The following is an 18,703-nucleotide window of genomic DNA, read 5'->3' on the forward strand; positions in this document are numbered from 1 at the left end:
GTGCCCTGCTTTGTCATCCTTGCTGATTCTCAGACGCTTCCATCACCATGTTTCACTGTGTTTTTTCTGTTTTGTTTTTGTTTAATTCCATGCTAAACTCTCCAGCAGATGGTGATATAGTATAAGCATAGTTTTTAAGGTGTTTAAGCACGTTTACATGTTTAATCTGTGTCACAAACTGGTTAAACCCCTGTGAATTTCCAGGCATCTACATTATGATCTGCACTCAGTGATGTATTTTGTGAACATTTTTAGAAAATCATGTCCAAACCGCTTCCCCAGCAGCTCTGGTGAAGGGGGAGGGAACACGTGGCATTAAGGAAAACCTGCCACATGACTTGCAAAGCAGGAAGTGATCTCTGTTTCAGTCTCACAAATTGTTCTGGTCATCCAGCAGAGCAAAGCACGTCCTGTTCTGTAAGAAGCAACACAAAAAAACAAGTAACATCAAGATGTTTTGGAGAATTCTCTTCGTGACAGTTGTGCTGTCTGTTTTGGGCTCTTCTATGGGTAAGCAAAAAATATATTTCAGCTAGCACTAAATCAGCACTTAAAGCCTTTTAACCCGGATTAGATTTTAATCATAATAACGGGCCGTATCCTAAATGCAGCCGTTCTCCTCTTATAAGTGTACTACTTCGCTGTTTATTTGTGCCCTACGTAGTGCTCTAAACGTCCATATGTGGAGCTATTTGGGATTCGGCTTGGCGTTAGCGTTAGACGGCTTAGTTACGTTCGTCTAAAAACAAACACAACAAAACCTTCTAAGGGAGAGCGACACGTTTGTCGTTACACAATATAAACTGAAATATATTCTTATTGTCATCACCAAACATGTCCTGTTAAATCATTTCTCAGTTAGCTTAATGCTAACTTTCGGCCCGCTGTTTAGAGCAGCGGTTTAAAGTTAGCTTACAGCTAACCCGTTAGCCACTCCGAAGTTGCCCCTTAACGAGTTTAATTCTTTTTTTACCCTCCACTTATACGTTTATCAGTGTGTGTTTTACCAAGCATTTAATCGTTACCATTTTGGAGTTGTTCCGAGTTGTTATTATTCAAGACTAAGAAAACATTACGCTGTTGGTGCGTTAAAGACGTTTAACCGATAAATTACCATCCAGTCTGTCTTGTTTTTCCTGACAAACATTTCGAGCTGTAAGGGATCGTTTACAACATGTCTCCTGGCCTGTAGGAACATTCTAGCTCGGGTGGATAACACGAGTCATTAAAGATGTCACCAGAAACCTTCATGTTTATCTGTCAGCTGTGTATCAGGAGTTTGGGACGGAAAAGTGACATCTTCTATTTAATGAAGGATAAACAATAAAGACTTAAACCAGAGATTCCTGATCTAGGGTTAATTCTTGGGTTACAAATGGCGTCATGTGTGGTAATACTTTGAAATGTCACAGGGTGTGTCTGCCCTGACATGCTGGATATGTAGGTCAGCAATACGAATTGATTGATAGAATTGTCTCTGTTTATCTACCTCAACAGATCAGCATTATGTTTCAAACCTGCTGTATTCTGAACTGTTAGCGAGCAACGCTAACTGGTGTTTTTATTACAGCTAAGGTTTGATTTTTTGTTTTAAAAATACTTTTATGTCGCATTCAAACCAACCAAAAAGGTCTGTTTTGTGGCCCAGCCTTAAAGATTAGTAAATGTTTTTGAGCACAAGGTCAGCTCACGATGATCTCGACGGCGAGGAAGAAACAGAGCTTGTCGGTTTTCTTCATGCCACTGTGTATAAAAACCCATTGAACTCTAAAAACTGTTTCTCTACTTGGACTGAAACACTGGGTTGTCCTTTAGAAATCACATGAATCATCCAAGAATCTGGAAAACACAGAGCCGACACGGAATAATCGTTAATAAACATTAATAAATAATGATGCTAAATCATTTTGTGCCCTGCTTTGTCATCCTTGCTGATGATCGGATGCTACCGTCACCATGTTTCACTGTGTGGATGGCGATTAGCGTGGAGTTTCTAACAAACACGGTGCGTTCTTTCAAGGTTAGAATGTTGACATGTATCTCATTAGAACTGATAACCCTTTTCCACTTTTACTGTGACTAAGACCAGTCTTGGGATAAGGCTGTCCTTCGCCAAAACCTTCTCCAATCTGAGAAGTGGATCAGTGGTTATCATTGGCCTGTTGGTATCTTCTAATCCCCTCTAACGTAATGGAGATGATAATGGATAATCCTAAAATCTTTTGTGACCAATTTTGTTTGTGGTCCATCTCTCTACTGTATTTTTGCAGCACTTCTGCACCATCCTTTGGCTCCATTTGCCTCTTATGCCACAAGTGTCTTCCGTAACCCAAATACACAATAAGTTTGCTTCTCTTCTTGCAGTTGATTCAATTTATATACCTGTTTATAACTATCTCTGACTATCATTTAACTCTTTTTATTTTCAGGTGTAGACCTGAACTGTACAAGCCTGACAAGTTGTGAAAATTGCACAAGAGAAGTTCAATGTGTGTGGATGACATGCTCAGGTGAGTGCCTTCGTGTCTGTCTCTTTTTTAATCTTAACGTGAAGTGATAAGTGAAGTGAAGTTTTTCTTATCATTCCACAACATGAGTTTTGGATGTTGAAGAGAAATGAATCTTCATGATGGTGGGACCGCGTTGTGACACAGGACTATGTCGAGTGAAAATATAAAACTAAATGGGACAACAGAACATTGTAGGATAGAAGAATTTGGAGAAAACCATTGTCTATATATACTATAGAATTATGTAGTTTGGTAGGAAAAAAAACATGGAGACAAACCGGCTTATTGTGGCAACTATGAAGTCTAGAAAGATGACTAAGAAATAGGTAATCTGTCTTTTTCGTCATTTCAACATCTTTTTTTAGTCAGTGCCAACTACTTCAATGCCGGGCAAAGTTTTATTACGACTCTTGACCCAAATACTCTCCTTCTAGCTAAGTGTTGATTTTACAACTGACTATTAAGGCTTGGAGATTACACCAATCTTAACGCCCTTTTTCTTCCAAACCCTACAGTGTTATTCAGGTCACTGTGTTTCTTATAAAACGTATTGTAGCTGATTGACGAGATAATTGGATGATGTAAATAAATAGGAGCGGAATGTTTTTTTGGCTCGGCATGTAGTTTTTGTCGCGAGGGTTTCTTGCTCAAGGTTCTTCAGTGTCAGGACACGCTAGTGAACATTTATTCATGAAATATTTGTTCCTTATTAAAAATGGGTTCTGATCCACCACCTGATACAGGCTGTCAGCAAGAGAGCTAAGTTAGTCGGATGATCTAGCACAATTCGACATGCATAGGCACTTTCGGTAAACATAGATAAACATGACATCAACAGAACTTCATCTTGTTGCTTGATTATATCTTCAAGGTAATGGCTGGTTTTTAGTTTGGTATAGGAAGCTGTTGATACTATTGTGCTTTTTTTATGCGTAGTTGCAGTTTTTCCACTGTTTTTGCCTCAGTCCTGACAAGAAAAGGTCCTGTTTCCTCTTGTCAGACCACTGGAAACAGAAATGAATAATTGTCAGATCTCCTCCTCTGCCTGTACGAGTTGTTCTTCAGTATGAGCATGCCCCCTTTTTTAAAATCTATTTTTGACTGATACAAAGCAGTGCAAACAGACTTTGTCCTTCGAGTCAGAACAGCAGGAAGCCATTTGCACACCTACAGTGTGTTTCATTGTCTTTGAAAGAGGCTTTTAGAAGCGGTATGGGGTGGAGTGAAGCAGTCTAACAGGACTGGGTAGGTCTGCAGCCGAGTCCTGACTGATGACAAAGTATAGGCTACTTCTACGTATTTATAGATCTTTGTCCTTTTTTTTTATTTTATTTAACTGTACTTGCAGTGTGACCTAAACCGACATCTGGGAAAGGTTAACCACAACAGTATTAATTATTAATCAAAAGCTTTTACACGAAAGCTACGTGGCCAACGACAGGGTCTGGAAGTAAAACAGAGAGGTCAGAAAAAAAAAAGTTTTTGGTCACTGAGCCAAAACCTGTGGTAAAAAGACTCCTCTGTAGCCAAAACACCAATGACTCAGAAAAGGGGAAAAAGTGAACAAAACCCAAGCCAGAAATTCTTGCTGACCCATTTCATATCGGTTAGAGAGGACCAAGCCTTAGCATGTTCCTTCACATCCAGAAAAAGATATAACCAGTGTGTTAGAGCTGTTGAAACCTGACTCGAGACTATAGAATTCTGCTTGGTTTCATGTCACAAAGTGCACAGGTGCATAATGAAACGCTTCTATAGACATGCACTGACAAAACGTTGCCTCCTGATCGGTGGCGAATGTGCAAGCGGTTATAAAAAACAAGAAGTGGAAGTTCCTGAGAGTTATTTCACTGTAATATGTTAAAAATGGTAGCTAGTTGATGCTATGTACTGTCTCATGTGCTGGGTGACATCATCGGGATATGGAATGCCAGAGAGAGTGATTGTGTGTGTGTGTGTGTGTGTGTGTGTGTGTGTGTGTGTGTGTGTGTGTGTGTGTGTGTGTGTGTGTGTGTGTGTGTGTGTGTGTGTGTGTGTGTGTATGTATACGTATGTGTGTATGTGCGCGCGCCCACGTGCTACCTTTTACAAAGGCATGTGACATTAATATTTCAGGCCTCTTCCTATACAGCTCCCAGTATCTGTCCATCATGTTCAGATTCTCTCTCTCTCTCTCTCTCTCATGCACAAAAGGAAACCTAAAGATTTTGTAGATTTGAGACCTTTTTCCCCCTACATGCTCTAAAATAATGCATATCGTATAAGCACTGAAAAGGATTTGCAGTAATCCCACATTGCATTTCTGTTTGGAGCTAAAGCCCAGGGCTTGCATAGATATTTACATTTACATTCTCATTTTATACAACTGTTCAGTGGGGTTTAGTCAGATTTAGTACTCTGTGCGGGACACTTGGGTTCTTCACTCCAACTTTCACAATCTCCACACCATTTCTTCATTGAGCTGCTTTGTGCACAGGGACATTGTCATGCTGGAACAGGGTTTGTAGCTCCACTGAGGAGAAAACTGTAATGCTACAGTACTTCTCCCATCTGAGCAACGGATCTCCCCAGTTCTCATTGGCCATATTGGTTGCTTCTGACTAATCCCCTATACATGCTATTATCTTTTAAAACATCCCCATTAAACACTAATAAATCATTATTAGTGTTTAATGGGGATGTTTAAAAAGATAATAGCCAAATTCTGATTGACACCTTTGTAGAGCTTGGTCCTGGACTTCTTTTGACAGCCTCATAATGCATGTTACTTAGATATGTTCTATAACAGACCTCCATTTTTTCAGATCTAGGAACAGATTTATTTATTTACTTATTTACTTATTTATTTATTTATTTATTTATTTTAAGCACGTTGTTGGAAACGTATCGGTCAAGAGGAATAAGGTGCTTTGGGACGGGCTGATATGCAAAATATATAAATAAATGTTATCGAGAAATGGGTGTCAACTGTCAACCCCAGTACAGTATTCTAATCTAAATTTTAATTGTAATTTCTTTTTTTTTTTTTAGATAAAAATGCTACCTGTTATAACGCTACAATGTCTGATAGCAACTGCACCAACTCTTCTTGTGCAAGTAAGTATTTTCCTATTATCCAGAATAACCATTAAAGGTACCTATCTAAAATATGGTAAAATTGTCGTACAATTCACTTGTAGCTTTTAGTTGCCAGTATTTCCATCAGATTTTGGTTCCGGACAGAACTAATGCTCTTACGTAATGTTTTTTTTTTTTTTTCTTTTAGTTGAAACAACCACTGTATCTCCGAGCACCACTATGACCACCAACGCCACTGCAACGCCCACCAGTGCCACTGCAACGACCAATGCCACCAACTCAACAACCCCCGAGACCACTGCCACCAATTCTACATGTAATGTTCTACTCACACACTTTCTTGATAAGAGTTATACAAATTTTGTTTTTCATTGCTGGCAGACATGATGCTACCATCACCATGCTTCACTCCACAGATGGTGTTATGTGGAAACATAATGTGTTCTTCCAAGGCTAGAATGTTAGTTTTATCTCTTCAGAATAGAGAATCGTTTCACACAATTACTGAGTTTTCATTGTGGTAGATGTCTGATTGATGTCTCCTTATTCTCGCATGTGTTTTCAAACCAGTCCACAAATTCTCTACAGGGTTCAGGTCAGGGCTTTTGTGATGGCCGCTCTAACGCTTTCATTCTGTTTCGTTAATCAAAGTTCCAAACCAAAGGTTTGCTTACGATCATCCTCGTGCTAGAACAGGGGTTAACAAACTTTTCAGACCGCGACCCCCAGTATTAGACTGCTAACGACAGCGCATCTTCCGTATCTGACGCCAGATGATTTGCTGTGGTTACATTGATTGGTGACCTTATCCAGTCATATTGGCCGGGAGCGTCTCCTTCAGGGAAATACTTATGAAAGTGATCCAAAAGGGACATCATTACAACCTTTTTTAACATAAAAAAAAAATAAAGTTTCTGGAAACCATCTCCCGACCGCCCTAGTTTGGGAACTGCTGTGCTAGAAGATACATTTGCGACTGTTTTAAGATCATGGCTAATGTCTTGAGGTTCTATATTTCTTGATATTTTGGGGCAAGTCATGGCTTAATGGTTAGAGAGTCTGACTCGTAATCCTAAGGTTGTGGGTTCAAGTCTCACCGCAGCATAAATGGCTGCCCACTGCTCTGGGTGTGTGTTCACTGCTGTGTGTGTGTGTGTGTGTGTGTGTGTGTGTGTGTGTGTGTGTGTTCACTGCTGTGTGTTCACTGCTGTGTGTGTGCACTTTGGATGGGTTAAATGTAGAGAACGAATTCTGAGTCTGGGTCTCACACACACACACACACACACACACACACACACACACACACACACACACACACACACACAAAAACCCATATGATGCTTCCAGCCTCATGCTTCGTTTTCATTTCTTCTAATATCTTCTCATTCCTGATGGTTCATTCTTGCATCTTAGCTGAACAGTGCAGTGTTTCTGTGATCCTGAAATATTTCCAGATGGTATGGTATCTTTTTTTGGAAGTCTTGCTCCAAAGGAGGAAGGTCTTGATTTCGAGTTGCTTGGATTTTCTTGGTATAATGAGGAAGAAGAATAAAATCTAGACTTGCAGCAAACTCCTAATTCTAACAGCTTGCCAATCAAAATCATTTCTGGAATCTTCCAGACTGGATAGAGACAGTGTTGTAATGTGTAATGTATGATAATCTGACATTTATTTTTTTTTATTTATGCTAGCTGCACCAGTCACCTCTTCCACTGCGAGTACCACCACGTCAAGTAAGTGTTCAATCCATAAGCTTACACGTGTCCCAGGAATCAGGACATCTTGTTTTCTTTTATCGTACAAGGCACACCAATGAAATCCGACTTTTTTTTTTCCCCTCTACAGATGCCACTACAACAGCGCTGCCTCCGACCCCTTCGAAGAAATCTACGTTCGACGCCGCCAGTTTCATCGGCGGGATCGTCCTCGTGCTCGGCCTGCAAGCTGTCGTCTTCTTCCTCTACAAGTTTTGCAAGTCCAAGGACCGCAATTACCACACTCTGTAAAGAAAAGAAAAGAAAGAACCAAACAAAAAGAACAGAAAAGAAAAAAGCCTTTAGAAGCACCACATTGCACATCATGTACACACACACACATACACACACACACACACACACACACACCGTGAAGCAGTGGCATTGTCACTTTTCCCATTCCCTTGTCTATATTAGTTTCCTTATTCACAGCTTCTGTCCATTTTTAACACTTCTCCTTTATCAGCCTTCTCCTTTAAAAATAATCGCTCCACCGCTCACAGTTCCATTTTGTTCTCGTTTTCAATGCCACTGCTTTACAAGGTGGGGGTTAAACATTACAGGTCCCCACTTCCTTACAACGTAGCGTAATCTGAGCTGCTTAGACACACACGGGTTGTCATGAAGCCACACTGATTGGTTGGTTGGTTGGGTTGTTTGTTTTATCCACACTTTGTTCATGACAAATCATGAGAAAGGGGGGGTGGGGCAAATACTTCGTGGTGGGGCAAATACGATCCTAGTTCTTACCCCGAAGCCTTAGACATGTGTCAAAATGTTTCGAATGCTTTCAGTTGTTTTTTTGTTTTTTGTTTTTTTTTTTGCTTGAAGCTTTGCTTTAAAATAATCACATTTAGTGAAGTTTTTTTTGTTGCTTTTGTTGTTGTTAGACTTTTCATCATTTTCAGCCAAGCCACATGGCATGATCTGTCTGTTCGCAATAATAAATCCTCAGTCCGTTAAACAACCAGGATTAGTGATCTTAAAGCCACTAGCCAAAATCCAGTGCTAAATTCGGTAATAATGAAGTGTATTGTAAACCTGAAAGTGTTTTGTTTTCTTCGTTGTTTGTTTTTTTCAAGAGGGTTTGAGACAGTGGATGGTGTGAGTTGCTTTTTGCCTCCTTCTTCTTTTGAGCCTTAAATGTGTAAAAGTTTAGACTCTGGTTTGCCACTTCCTGCTGGAGCGGGGTCTGTGTGCGTGTGTGTGTGTGCGCACGCTCTCTATATTATCAGTGAGGTTGATTGAGGCTGCCAGCTGGACTGTTTGCTATATTATTAAGAATATATTAATTAAGGGTTAATTAGCATTAGCTCAAGTCTGCGTCAGGGTTTCATGACTCTGGCTTTCGAGCCTCTCTGCCTTACGCTTTTCTGCTACGCTTTTCCAGGCCTTTCACCTGGAAGGGAGCAAACTTCGATGTTTGAGAGGTCAGAGTTAAACTGAAGAATCAAAAGGATGGTTCTGTTGTGAAAATCCTACGGTACTTTAGAAAAAAAAATCATTAAATGCTTTTCTTTCATGCTCTTTTTTGCTGATTTTGCCAAATGTATCTGTGATTTCAGGTCAGAGGTCAGAAATCATTCACATCCTGTTTTTGTCCAGTCTCTGAGAAGTACTTAAGGAAGCCATTTTTTTTCATCACCTAGTAACAAGATATGAGATTATTATGGAGATTCTTGTTCTTTTTCGATCTGCCAAAATACATGTGAGCATGTTGCTGTGTGTTGAGTTTGATGCACTGTTTATGGAGAAGAGGAAGTATCTTATGATCCCGCGGCTGATCAGGTGGTGCCGTCTGTTGTGATAAACAACTTGTCATTCTGTCAGGTTGGGTTCTTAAAAAAAGCTGGTTGTGTGCCATCATTTGTTGTTGTTTTTTTTTATTACTATTTTTCTTTGACTTTCGATTAGAGCCTTAATCGTTGCTGTCGGTTTGACGTCGTGCTCTGGAAGGCGTGTTTATTTTTTTTCCTTGCACAGGGATTAGACACGCTAAACGCTAATACAAAATTCAGCGCTCACCGGTTTGCTCTGAGTATATTTTACTTTTAGTTTTTATGTAGCGAGGCTTGCTGGGAAGAACAACTGAAGGCAAGTTGTGTCATGGTTATCCAGCATTGAAGTTTTTTTTTCTTTTTTTCTTTAACATAATAGATGCTACTCAATTTTCAGATCAAGAGCTACCCCCTTCTTTCTTTCTCGCTCATCTCGTATCCTCGCAGTCATACTCGGAGCTCCACAGTGTTGGGATTAGACCCACGCTGAAACATGAGCACTGTTATCTCCATGGAAACAGCCTTGACAAAACGAACCCACTTTTATTTTTTGTTGTTTTCCTCCTGAACTCTAATCACTTCTTTCTCGTCGCACCTCTTGTAAACGAAGTGCCTTACTGATGTAGATAGTTTCAAAATGAAGTCTTTAAAACTCGTTCATTCTAAGTCTGGGATGAAAACGAACTTTGAATGTTAATTCTGTGGAGAAAAAACGGAGAGCCGAGCAGAACTCTGTCGCCCTCGCGCTCTTTCTCTCTTGCTGATTTGCATTAAATCCCAGCGCTCGTTTCCTTCTCTCCACTTTTCCAGGTTGTGTTCAGAACGAGTGTGTGTTCACAACACAGACGACCTTTGGTCCTCGTGTAGTCGTGAGAGAGCAAAACACACGCCTGCACCTCCACACGCTGTTGCTTTACGTTGCCAAGAGGTCTGCCTTAAAATGTTTTCAGCTTTGTATTATTATAATTTGTTTTTCTTTTTGCAGTGCCAATTAGGTTTGAAGATGCTCAATAAGTTTGAAGATGTTAAAAGAAATCAATAATTAATTAAAAACTGCGGAATGTAAAACGACAAATCCAAGCTTTGTGTGTGTGGTTTTTATTTTATTTTATTTTATTTTATTTTTTTACTTTCTCCAAACACTTCTAAAAGTTATAAACATATCCTGGTTTCAATTCTATAAAACAGCAACAGGCGACCGTTTGGTATCGTTAGATATCACTTGGAGCAACCATACAGAGGAAAACACACCGGGCAATTAAAGCACCCACACACCAAAACAACAGTCATACTACTGCCCTACTTTCCAGTTGTTTACCTGGCAAAAGTTTAGCGGTTCCTGATGCTGGGAAATTCTGAGCGGCTTTTTTAAATCGTGTGGGTCTAACGACAAGAAAACAGGAGCTGCAAAAAAATAAAAAAATAGTCATTAGAATAAGCATGTATTTCATCCCACATACACAAATAACCCATTCCTACAAAATGAGTGACGTTTAATAGGCAGTTTAATCTTCCCCCCCCAACAAAACAGTTATTAAAATGGTTGATGTTCTTTCTAAGCCTGTTTCCCTTACTGAAGTCATGAGGTTCTAACAAGCATAAATTGTTATTTATTTAAATAAAATGTGTGAATCTGTTAAGGGAAAAATCATGTCAGGGAAGAAAACCCCCTTCTACACTTCAGATATCAGTGAACGGCCTTCGGTCTCGGTTCACCGCGAGACGTTTCGTTCTATATTTATCTCTCTCTCGCTCACACGCTTGCCCGTGTATGACGTGAAGCTCATCCAGGTTTTATTTCTCATGTGTGTGCAGAATTAATCATTGACTACTGAGTGAGTTTTGATGATGAATATAATTTATCTTTTAAGCACAGCCTCCTAACCGGCACGGTAAACTCCTGTCTTCTCCTCCCTCACACACCTTTGTTTCCTTATTCCCTGATGCACTGTGACTCATCATGTGGTGTTCCTGAGGTCTAAACTCAGCGTTCACGCCTTTTTGTATCCTTAACAGGATATGACTTTAATTCTTGACGATCAAGCAGAAGTTAATCGGTGCTGTTACAGGATGTGTGGGTGGCGTACACAGTTACTCAAACATGCGCCGCAAAATCCAACATGCAATACTGTGGTGTGGACACACATTTGTACACATTTGTTTTGCTCTAGTAACTAGGCTTGTGTTCCCGTTTGCATGTTCTGTACTTGGCTTTAACCTTGGGATAATTCTGAAGTTGTCATCTTGTGACCTTGACCTTGGCCTTGACCAAGGTCCTCTGGTCATCCTCTGTTATCACAACCACAGTTATATAGGATCTCCATGGTGACACAGTGTGGAGGTGAAGGTTGATGTGAAGAACTCAAGTGTCCTGACTCTGACTCAACCCCACTGGTCACCTTTGGGATGAACTGGAACTGGAGTCTCATCAACATCCCAACATCAGAGTCTGATCTCACTAATGTTCTTGTAGCTGATTCTCACAAATCCACACAGCCACAATCCAACATCTAGTGGAAAGCTTCTAAGAAGAAAGGAGTAGAGAGGAACCATAGTCTTACTCCATATGACTGTGATGGGCTGGTGAAGACCCCTGGATTCCTTTTTTTTTTTCTGAACCTTTCGTATATGATAGTCATCACGAGGGGATGAAACATGTCACCACACTGATTAAGAATTGCTGGACGTCTTGATGTGTATCTTGGTCACTGTAACTAGAAACTTGTCTAGTAAACATCAGAAGACATGTCACTGCAGCACAAATGCCCAGAAGTGACGCTTCACACTGGAGGTAGGTACAGAATGGGTGAAGAGTGATATTTATTGGAGGAGATAAAGATGTTTATTGACTTTTTATGAAGGTACAAAGTACACAAACAGTTGCTCAGTGATCTGGAGAATGTACTCATGTGACCTGTGACTTATGTCTATGACTCTAGAACATTGGCTTGCTGGCTCTGTAGACTTTCTGATGATACATTTAAGGGCCTTGCTCTGGGGCCCAACAGTGGCAGCTTGGTGGACCTGGGATCAAACTCACAACCTTCCGATTGGTAGTCGAACACCTTAACCACTAGGCTACCACATGCGGATATGATGATAAACGTTGCCTGGTGCACTCGGTTCCTGCCTAGGGTACGTCGGTGTATCTGCGGCAGAGGGAGACGCTGAAAAACCAAGTTTAGGTGATGAGATTAGATACTTTACAGTATCTATGACGATGGGAAGAGCGAAAAAGAGGACGGCGAGGAGACCGTAACTACATGTCTCAAAGTCAAGGGCATTTCTGTTGGTAAAATATCAAAGTAGTTGAACTGCAAAGAGGTACCAGATCACATCGAGGTCAAATCCTTCACAAACAAAAGACGAGCACCTCCTTGTATCCTGATACAGGAAATTAGTGTGAAATTAGTGTGAAGCATGACTTAATCCAATAACGGTGACTTACAGAGACAACTTTCTCTCCTTGCGTTTGGCTGCAAATATGTAACACTTCGCGCTCTTCTCACGCACTTTATATGTCGGCCTCGGTTCGATCCTTCCTCCCCTCAGCCGCCGCAGTCGTGTCATACTGGTTAGATAAGTACAACTTACACACAACCAGTGCTGCCTCTGAGAGTGATTTATATTTAAATGTAGTTATTTAGAGCTGAAGACGCTGTAGCGAGCGGCTCATCTTTTTTGTGTCCTGCTATTAAAGTTCCTGGACTCTGTGGGTTTTTTCCCTAAGATAGGAATACATACAACAGCTGTATGGCGACAGAGCAGCTGTTCCTTCTGTCTGGCTCACTCACACACACACACACCTGTCAGATCCAAAAAAGTGGTCCATGGTCTGGTTATGATTGTTATTGCTGACTGAACATTGTGTGTGTGATTGTGTGAGAAAGAGTAAAGCGACCATAGACTCGTATTTCTCCTAACTGTGAGAGTTAATAGCCCTTGATTTGTTTGTCCAGTTTGTCTTTTGTAGGAAGAATCACATGCTTTTTCTACCGCACTGTGAATTGGAATAATTTGGAAAGATGATTACATTGAACCTTTTCTTCTTCACATTTCTGTGTTATAAACATTATTATTATGATTTTCTGGCAGCTGTGTGGTGAAGGATGTAGGGCTCCACCAATCATAGCACAATGAGAGCACAGTACACACAGTAGGTTCATCCATCATCATCATCATCATCCACACACCTAAATCCAAGAACGGCTGGACTTATTAACCTTGTACGAGACTTATTTGTACGAGACTTATTAGCCCGAGCACCTGCATCGCATACAGTTAAGCCCGTGAGCAGGTTAGCCGTCCTGTTACCAAGGTGACGTAACCAGGTAAAAGCTAAGACAAGACATCCAGCCTGAGATCAGGCCAAACATGGGGGAGAAATATTCATACATCATTTTATGTTGGTAAAGTGTCTACAGATGCCCCGGGTTCAGACGAAGATAGCAAGTCACACAACTCTGTAAAAGTGAAAATGTCCATGACGGTATTTTATTAAAATGTTATAAATATTCATACAGAGCAAAATGTGTCTAATACAAAAAAAAGGATGAAAGTAAAAAACACGGACACACAGAAAATATTCAGTAAAATTCTACATCAAAGTCAGCAATTACATCCCAACACACACACCCACACACTTCAGGTATAGCACAGCGTTCTTCCTCACCTTCTGTCCTCAAGGCTGAGAAGGACAGTAAGGCTTTATGTCTCCCAGCTGATGTCTTGTTGACGGAGACTCGACTGAAACTTCTGGGCGTCTCTGAGGAGCTGTAGACGATCGACGCTGGCCTTTTGATGCCGCTGTGGTCTGGAAGGTGAGGGTTTAACTACGGAGGAGGAGGATGGTGCTACCTGGACTCTGTCAGCGCTGGCGGTGCGTCTTGGCTTGGGATTTGGCTTGGGGCTGCACTGGGCCAGCTTTTGGACCTGGACATGATAAAAATGATAAATAAATAAAAATCAGTGCTTAAAGTTCAAACACTAATAATGAGCTAGTTAGAGCAATGTCATTGTGATGCTGAATTGATGTAATGATATGATATCAGGTGAGTATATTAATGCAGAATTGCCAAATGGTGTAATAATAATAATAATAATAACAATAATTAATTCAGGTGTTTCCTGATGACCTTCAGAGATTTCCCTTTCTGAAAAGTGTCATTTTAGCAATTAAGCATTTCTTTTGCTAACCCAGTCACACTGAGACAAATCGTCCACTGATCATGTGATCAGCTGTCCCGCTTTACTGTTTTAGGAAATCAGTTTCCATGACCCACACACAGGTCTATAAATATACACACTAGTTTATCAAGACTTTTGTTATATGTCTGAACGTTCCAAGTGTGGGATTAGTCTAGAATTGTCCTGGTCTAATAGTTCAGGAAACTTCCTCATATGATCACACAGATATGGATTATGGACAGGGACAGAAAGGCTCCTACGGTTTGCTGGTGTTTGCGTAGCTTGGTGATCTGAGCCGCTTTCTCCTCCATCCTCCTGACTAAGCAGTCCAGCTCTCTCTCCAGATCCTCCCTCAGCTCGCGTTTATTTGTCTCGTCTATCTGCCTGACCAGCTCCTGATGTTCACTGCAACACACAGGTGCTGATTTACACAACGGTACTAAGCAAGTGCTTGTGCATAAACACACACACATACACACACAACTTGGATCATTTTGCTTAAGCTGACATAATGTCATGTTGTATTTAACGGGCTATTAACTACCAAGAGAACGCAATCATGATCCTTCACTCCAGTTACCCACAAGCTCATGTGGCCTAGTTCGTCCTGTAGAGCGAGCAGCAGGTCTGAAAGGCTGCCCATAGCTGCAGCTCCGTCACTTTGGGATTCGGAGCCTCGTTGAGAGCCACTGCGTCTTTTCGGCTCAGCGCTGTTCAGACTCTGTGTCCTCTCACACACACGAGGTTGTCTGGTCTTCAGAAGATGCAGCACGGCCTGAACATTGGCATTAACTGAGTAACTAGGGCTTGTTGACTGGCACAAAGAGATAAAGCAGAAATTTAGAATGCCAATCTCGTGGAATCTTCATATTGCAAATGTCTTGGAGAATGGACACTCACTGTTCCAGCGACGAACGGCATTCTCTTGGCCGTCACGCGTTGAGGAACCTCGGGATTAACAGATTTCTAGAATCACGATTGTCGTCTAAGCGTTAGAACAAATCTGGATGTGTGACTTTGTTAAATCACAGAGCACTGTGGAATACAGCGCCATCTAATGGTGAGTGTGTTGTACTTCAATAAATACATAACGGTCCTTACCTTATTCGTGGTCTTCTCTTTGGTCTTCTTCTTCTTCTTTGGTTTCACCTCAGCTGCTGAAAAGAGCAGGTTGGTCTCCAGCTCTCTCTGTAACTGAATTCATAAAGAATCTGTTTTACAACAACAGCAAGTATTGATTTCCTCCCCAATTCCCATCGTTTAAAAAAAAAAAAAAAAACGATGATGATGAGGTTTGTGTACCTCCTCAGCTTTCTCCTGCACCAGTTTGCGCTCGTGTTCCTCTTCGAGTAACCTCCGTTCCAGGAGTTTAATCTTCCTCTTGAGGAAACATGTGAGCAGGAATGCTTATAAATGAAGTGACAGAAAATCTCTACAAAAATGTATTCCTGTTCCCTCCAGATGACACATTTCAGATAACTCAACCCAGATTACTAACTGATTTATCTCCCACACTTTTGTATTTGCACTTTGTAAATATTAACTAATCTAGAAGATGGAGAAGACAGTATTTGTAAGAGGAAAACCTGTTAGTGTTAGTGCTCAATAACGGTAAGTGTTGTATTTGAGACGTGATGTTTTAATGTGATTAGTAACAGATATTCAGTGTGTTGTGCCAAAGGACTTCAGGAGATGTGAGGTGGCCGGCTTGCATGTATAAATTCAGCCTCTGTGTGTGTGTGTGTGTGTGTCTGTATGTGACAGATAAAGCTCTTACCTCTGCCTCAGACTGTGTGTTGGTAAGTTTAATACACTCCTCCTCCAGTTTCTGCAACTGAGCCTGGATCTGTGGCTCTGTGGGTTTGCTCTTCTTTTCCTAAGGAGAAAAAAAGATTAACACACTGCATTATAAACAATTAGGGCCTCAGATAGACCATAGTGTACTGCCTAGATATGATAAAGGCCCTAAATACAAATTTTTGGCCAGCAAGTTCAAGCTTTATTTATTCCTACCTAGCAGCTTTAGTCCCAAAATCACATAATGACTCATTTTAGTGAATCTGACAGTTTTTTTTTTAAAGCTTACTTTCCATTACTCCAAAGTGTTATTTCTGGACCTGTGAGTGTTTTAGAGTGTTCATGTCATGTAGTGTGTTTGTTTCATCACGTCACCTCTCTGTCTCTATCCACCGGAGAGGTTTTCTCTCTCTGTGCGCTCTCCACTAACTTCCTCATGTACTCCAGTTGTTTTTCCAGCAGAGAGCACCGAGCTTCTGCCGAGTGCAACTGAGACACCAGCTCTGTGTGACCCCAGAAAGAAAGTGTGTGAGAGAAGAAGAACTGTGAAAAGGGGCTGGATCATATAAAATGATACAATATAATACAATAATATATCACGTCTAATATATACAATTAATTTCTTAAAAGGGAATGGATGGATAAGTGGAGAAAATGGGTGGAGGGCATGGATGATAAATGGATGAAGAGCATGGATACATTGACGGATGATGGATAGCATGGATACACTGATGAATGGATGGAAAGAAAGTTTGGATGGATAATTGAATGAATGAAGAGCATGAATATGGTCTGATTGATATTGAGCATGGATGGATAGATAAATGGATGGAGAGCATTGATAAATGGACAGATGGAAGGTTGGGTGAATGGTTGGTAGAGAGCAAGTATGTATGGGTGGATGAATATGAAAGTTTGAATGAATGGAGAGCATGAATATATGGACAGATGGATATATAATAAATTACCTTTCCTCTTTGAGGATTCTCCATCTCTGCTCCGTAACTGATGGCTGGTTTGGTTTCCGGAGTCGGTGCACTGGCGAGCGGCCTGAGCAAACCGCTCTACGTTCTTCTCTGCCTGCAGACGCTCCAGCTCCAGCCTCCTCATTTTCTCCTGCAGAGACTTCAGGGCTGCGATCACTGCTGTTCTCACACACACACACAAGCCAGTTATTAACAGATATAAGAAATAAAGATGACACCTTCTATTTTTTAATAGCAGCAACATTGGACTGAAGAACACGATGGATGGATGGATGGATGGATGGATGGATGGATAGGTGGCTGAAGATAAATGTAAATATAGAAAAACAGACAGGAATATGAAACATTTCAGATGATTCATTCTTCGGGTCTTGCAGTGTTTCTAATCACACAGGCAGGAAATCAAAAAAAAGAGGAAGAGAACAAGTACACAAAAGAACACACACACAAAGCTATAACCTATAAGTTACATGTTTGTACACATCACATTGGTTCCTATCAGGTTATTTTCACCTCTGCTCCCTGTGTCAGGTGTTGTGTGAGATGATCTGCTGCTTCTGATCAGGTTCCTATTAGACTTGTCCTGGTCATGATGGGCCATCCTGTCCGGAGGAGCGTAAAAGCTTCCAATATAACTGTGTTTAGAAGGAGAGTCCAGACACAAGGACTGAAACAGAGGGAGGAGGGAAAAATAAGACACTGTACAATTTGTTTTAATAAAATATTTTTACTTTCAACGGCTATTAAGCACTCATTTGGTTATGTATCTAGCCAGTAAATATGCGAAGAAGGCGGTACAATAGCTTGTTATGCTAAATTTCAGTTATCATACATCGGAATATTTTTAGCATAGCATAGCATAATGCTCCGTTAGCATAATGCTACGTTCGGTAACAATCTATACGTTCGGCTAAGTCTAAACGTGACCTATCACAAGCGTTGCAGTTTAAATTCAAAAACACTTGTCGTTGCTATTTACCGAATCTCGTAAACGGTCCATTAGCGATTATTTGCGCCGTGTATCAGCTACATTACACTGCAGTGTACTCCGGTTGAGACGTCCTACTTCCGTAGCAATTACATCTGCTGAATTACGAATGGCGTCGGATCTATGATACAAGTGCACTAGATAGGGTCAGACATAATGGCTTATCGGGGCTGTGTAGTGTACGTGTACAGGAAGCAGTGGACTATTTGGGATCGTCCCGCTCACAGCTGGTTTTGACACTGGTAATACCTACAGGTTTAAATTTCCCTCTTCCCCTGCCGCGCTATAAGCAGTTCCTCTTTCCGCTTTTCTGTGAGTCAGATCGTTTGACTCGGCTCAGCCGTTACAACAGACTCCTTTGGCTCATGAAATGTATCATTGTGAATCGTGTGTCTAATAAGAATTCTGAATCCTTTCTGTGAGTCAGATCATTTGTCTTAGCTTAGCATTTACGGGCCGACTCTTTCGGCTCATGAAATTTATAATTGTGACTCGTGTGTCTAATAAGAATTCCGAATCCTTTCTGTGTCAGATTATTTGACTCAGCTCAGCAGTTACAGCTGACTCCTTTGGCTCATGGAATGTCATGATGGAATATATCATTGTGAATCGTTTGTCTAATAA

General features: G+C 40.9%; 2 protein-coding genes across 5 annotated transcripts; one reads left to right on the plus strand and one right to left on the minus strand.

The window, feature by feature from the left end:
* The first annotated feature begins 346 nt into the window (after positions 1–346).
* On the plus strand, positions 347–10,196 carry cd164 (CD164 molecule, sialomucin). Its single transcript, XM_027147581.2, has 6 exons — positions 347–510; positions 2,430–2,510; positions 5,541–5,606; positions 5,776–5,904; positions 7,281–7,322; positions 7,435–10,196. The coding sequence occupies exons 1-6, from the start codon at positions 453–455 to the stop codon at positions 7,593–7,595; spliced, it is 537 nt and encodes a 178-aa protein (XP_027003382.1). The 5' UTR covers positions 347–452; the 3' UTR covers positions 7,596–10,196.
* A 35-nt stretch (positions 10,197–10,231) lies between these two features.
* On the minus strand, positions 10,232–18,498 carry cep57l1 (centrosomal protein 57, like 1). Of its 4 annotated transcripts, XM_047818217.1 has the most exons (12): positions 18,071–18,303; positions 17,605–17,758; positions 17,074–17,250; positions 16,481–16,608; positions 16,086–16,184; positions 15,611–15,688; positions 15,410–15,502; positions 15,209–15,274; positions 14,893–15,122; positions 14,569–14,713; positions 13,794–14,053; positions 10,232–10,525 (listed from the first exon to the last, which is right to left on the minus strand). In XM_047818217.1, exons 1-11 carry the CDS (start codon positions 18,089–18,091, stop codon positions 13,829–13,831), a joined length of 1,416 nt encoding a protein of 471 aa, XP_047674173.1. In that variant the 5' UTR covers positions 18,092–18,303; the 3' UTR covers positions 10,232–10,525; positions 13,794–13,828. The 4 variants fall into 4 exon arrangements, with proteins under 4 accessions (XP_047674173.1, XP_047674175.1, XP_047674174.1 ...); XM_047818219.1 differs by lacking the exons at positions 10,232–10,525; positions 18,071–18,303 and adding an exon at positions 18,333–18,498 and having other exon boundaries at positions 13,588–14,053; XM_047818218.1 differs by lacking the exon at positions 10,232–10,525 and having other exon boundaries at positions 13,588–14,053; positions 15,209–15,256; positions 18,071–18,304.
* Positions 18,499–18,703: the final 205 nt, after the last annotated feature.

This window comes from Tachysurus fulvidraco, chromosome 9 (assembly GCF_022655615.1).
Source record: "Tachysurus fulvidraco isolate hzauxx_2018 chromosome 9, HZAU_PFXX_2.0, whole genome shotgun sequence".
In the NCBI taxonomy this organism is placed as follows: domain Eukaryota; kingdom Metazoa; phylum Chordata; class Actinopteri; order Siluriformes; family Bagridae; genus Tachysurus; species Tachysurus fulvidraco.

Bases quoted from the DNA above. Each gene is read 5' to 3' on its own strand.
- cd164 (XM_027147581.2), top strand. From the start codon at position 453: ATGTTTTGGAGAATTCTCTTCGTGACAGTTGTGCTGTCTGTTTTGGGC. The intron at 2,511-5,540 runs GTGAGTGCCTTC...TTTTTTTTTTAG, and splicing joins TGTGTGGATGACATGCTCAG to ATAAAAATGCTACCTGTTAT. The intron at 7,323-7,434 runs GTAAGTGTTCAA...TCCCCTCTACAG, and splicing joins TGCGAGTACCACCACGTCAA to ATGCCACTACAACAGCGCTG.
- cep57l1 (XM_047818217.1), bottom strand. From the start codon at position 18,091: ATGGACCGTTTACGAGATTCG. The intron at 15,689-16,085 runs GTAAGAGCTTTA...TGTTTCCTCAAG, and splicing joins ACACACAGTCTGAGGCAGAG to AGGAAGATTAAACTCCTGGA. The intron at 15,503-15,610 runs GTACACAAACCT...TTATGAATTCAG, and splicing joins TGCAGGAGAAAGCTGAGGAG to TTACAGAGAGAGCTGGAGAC.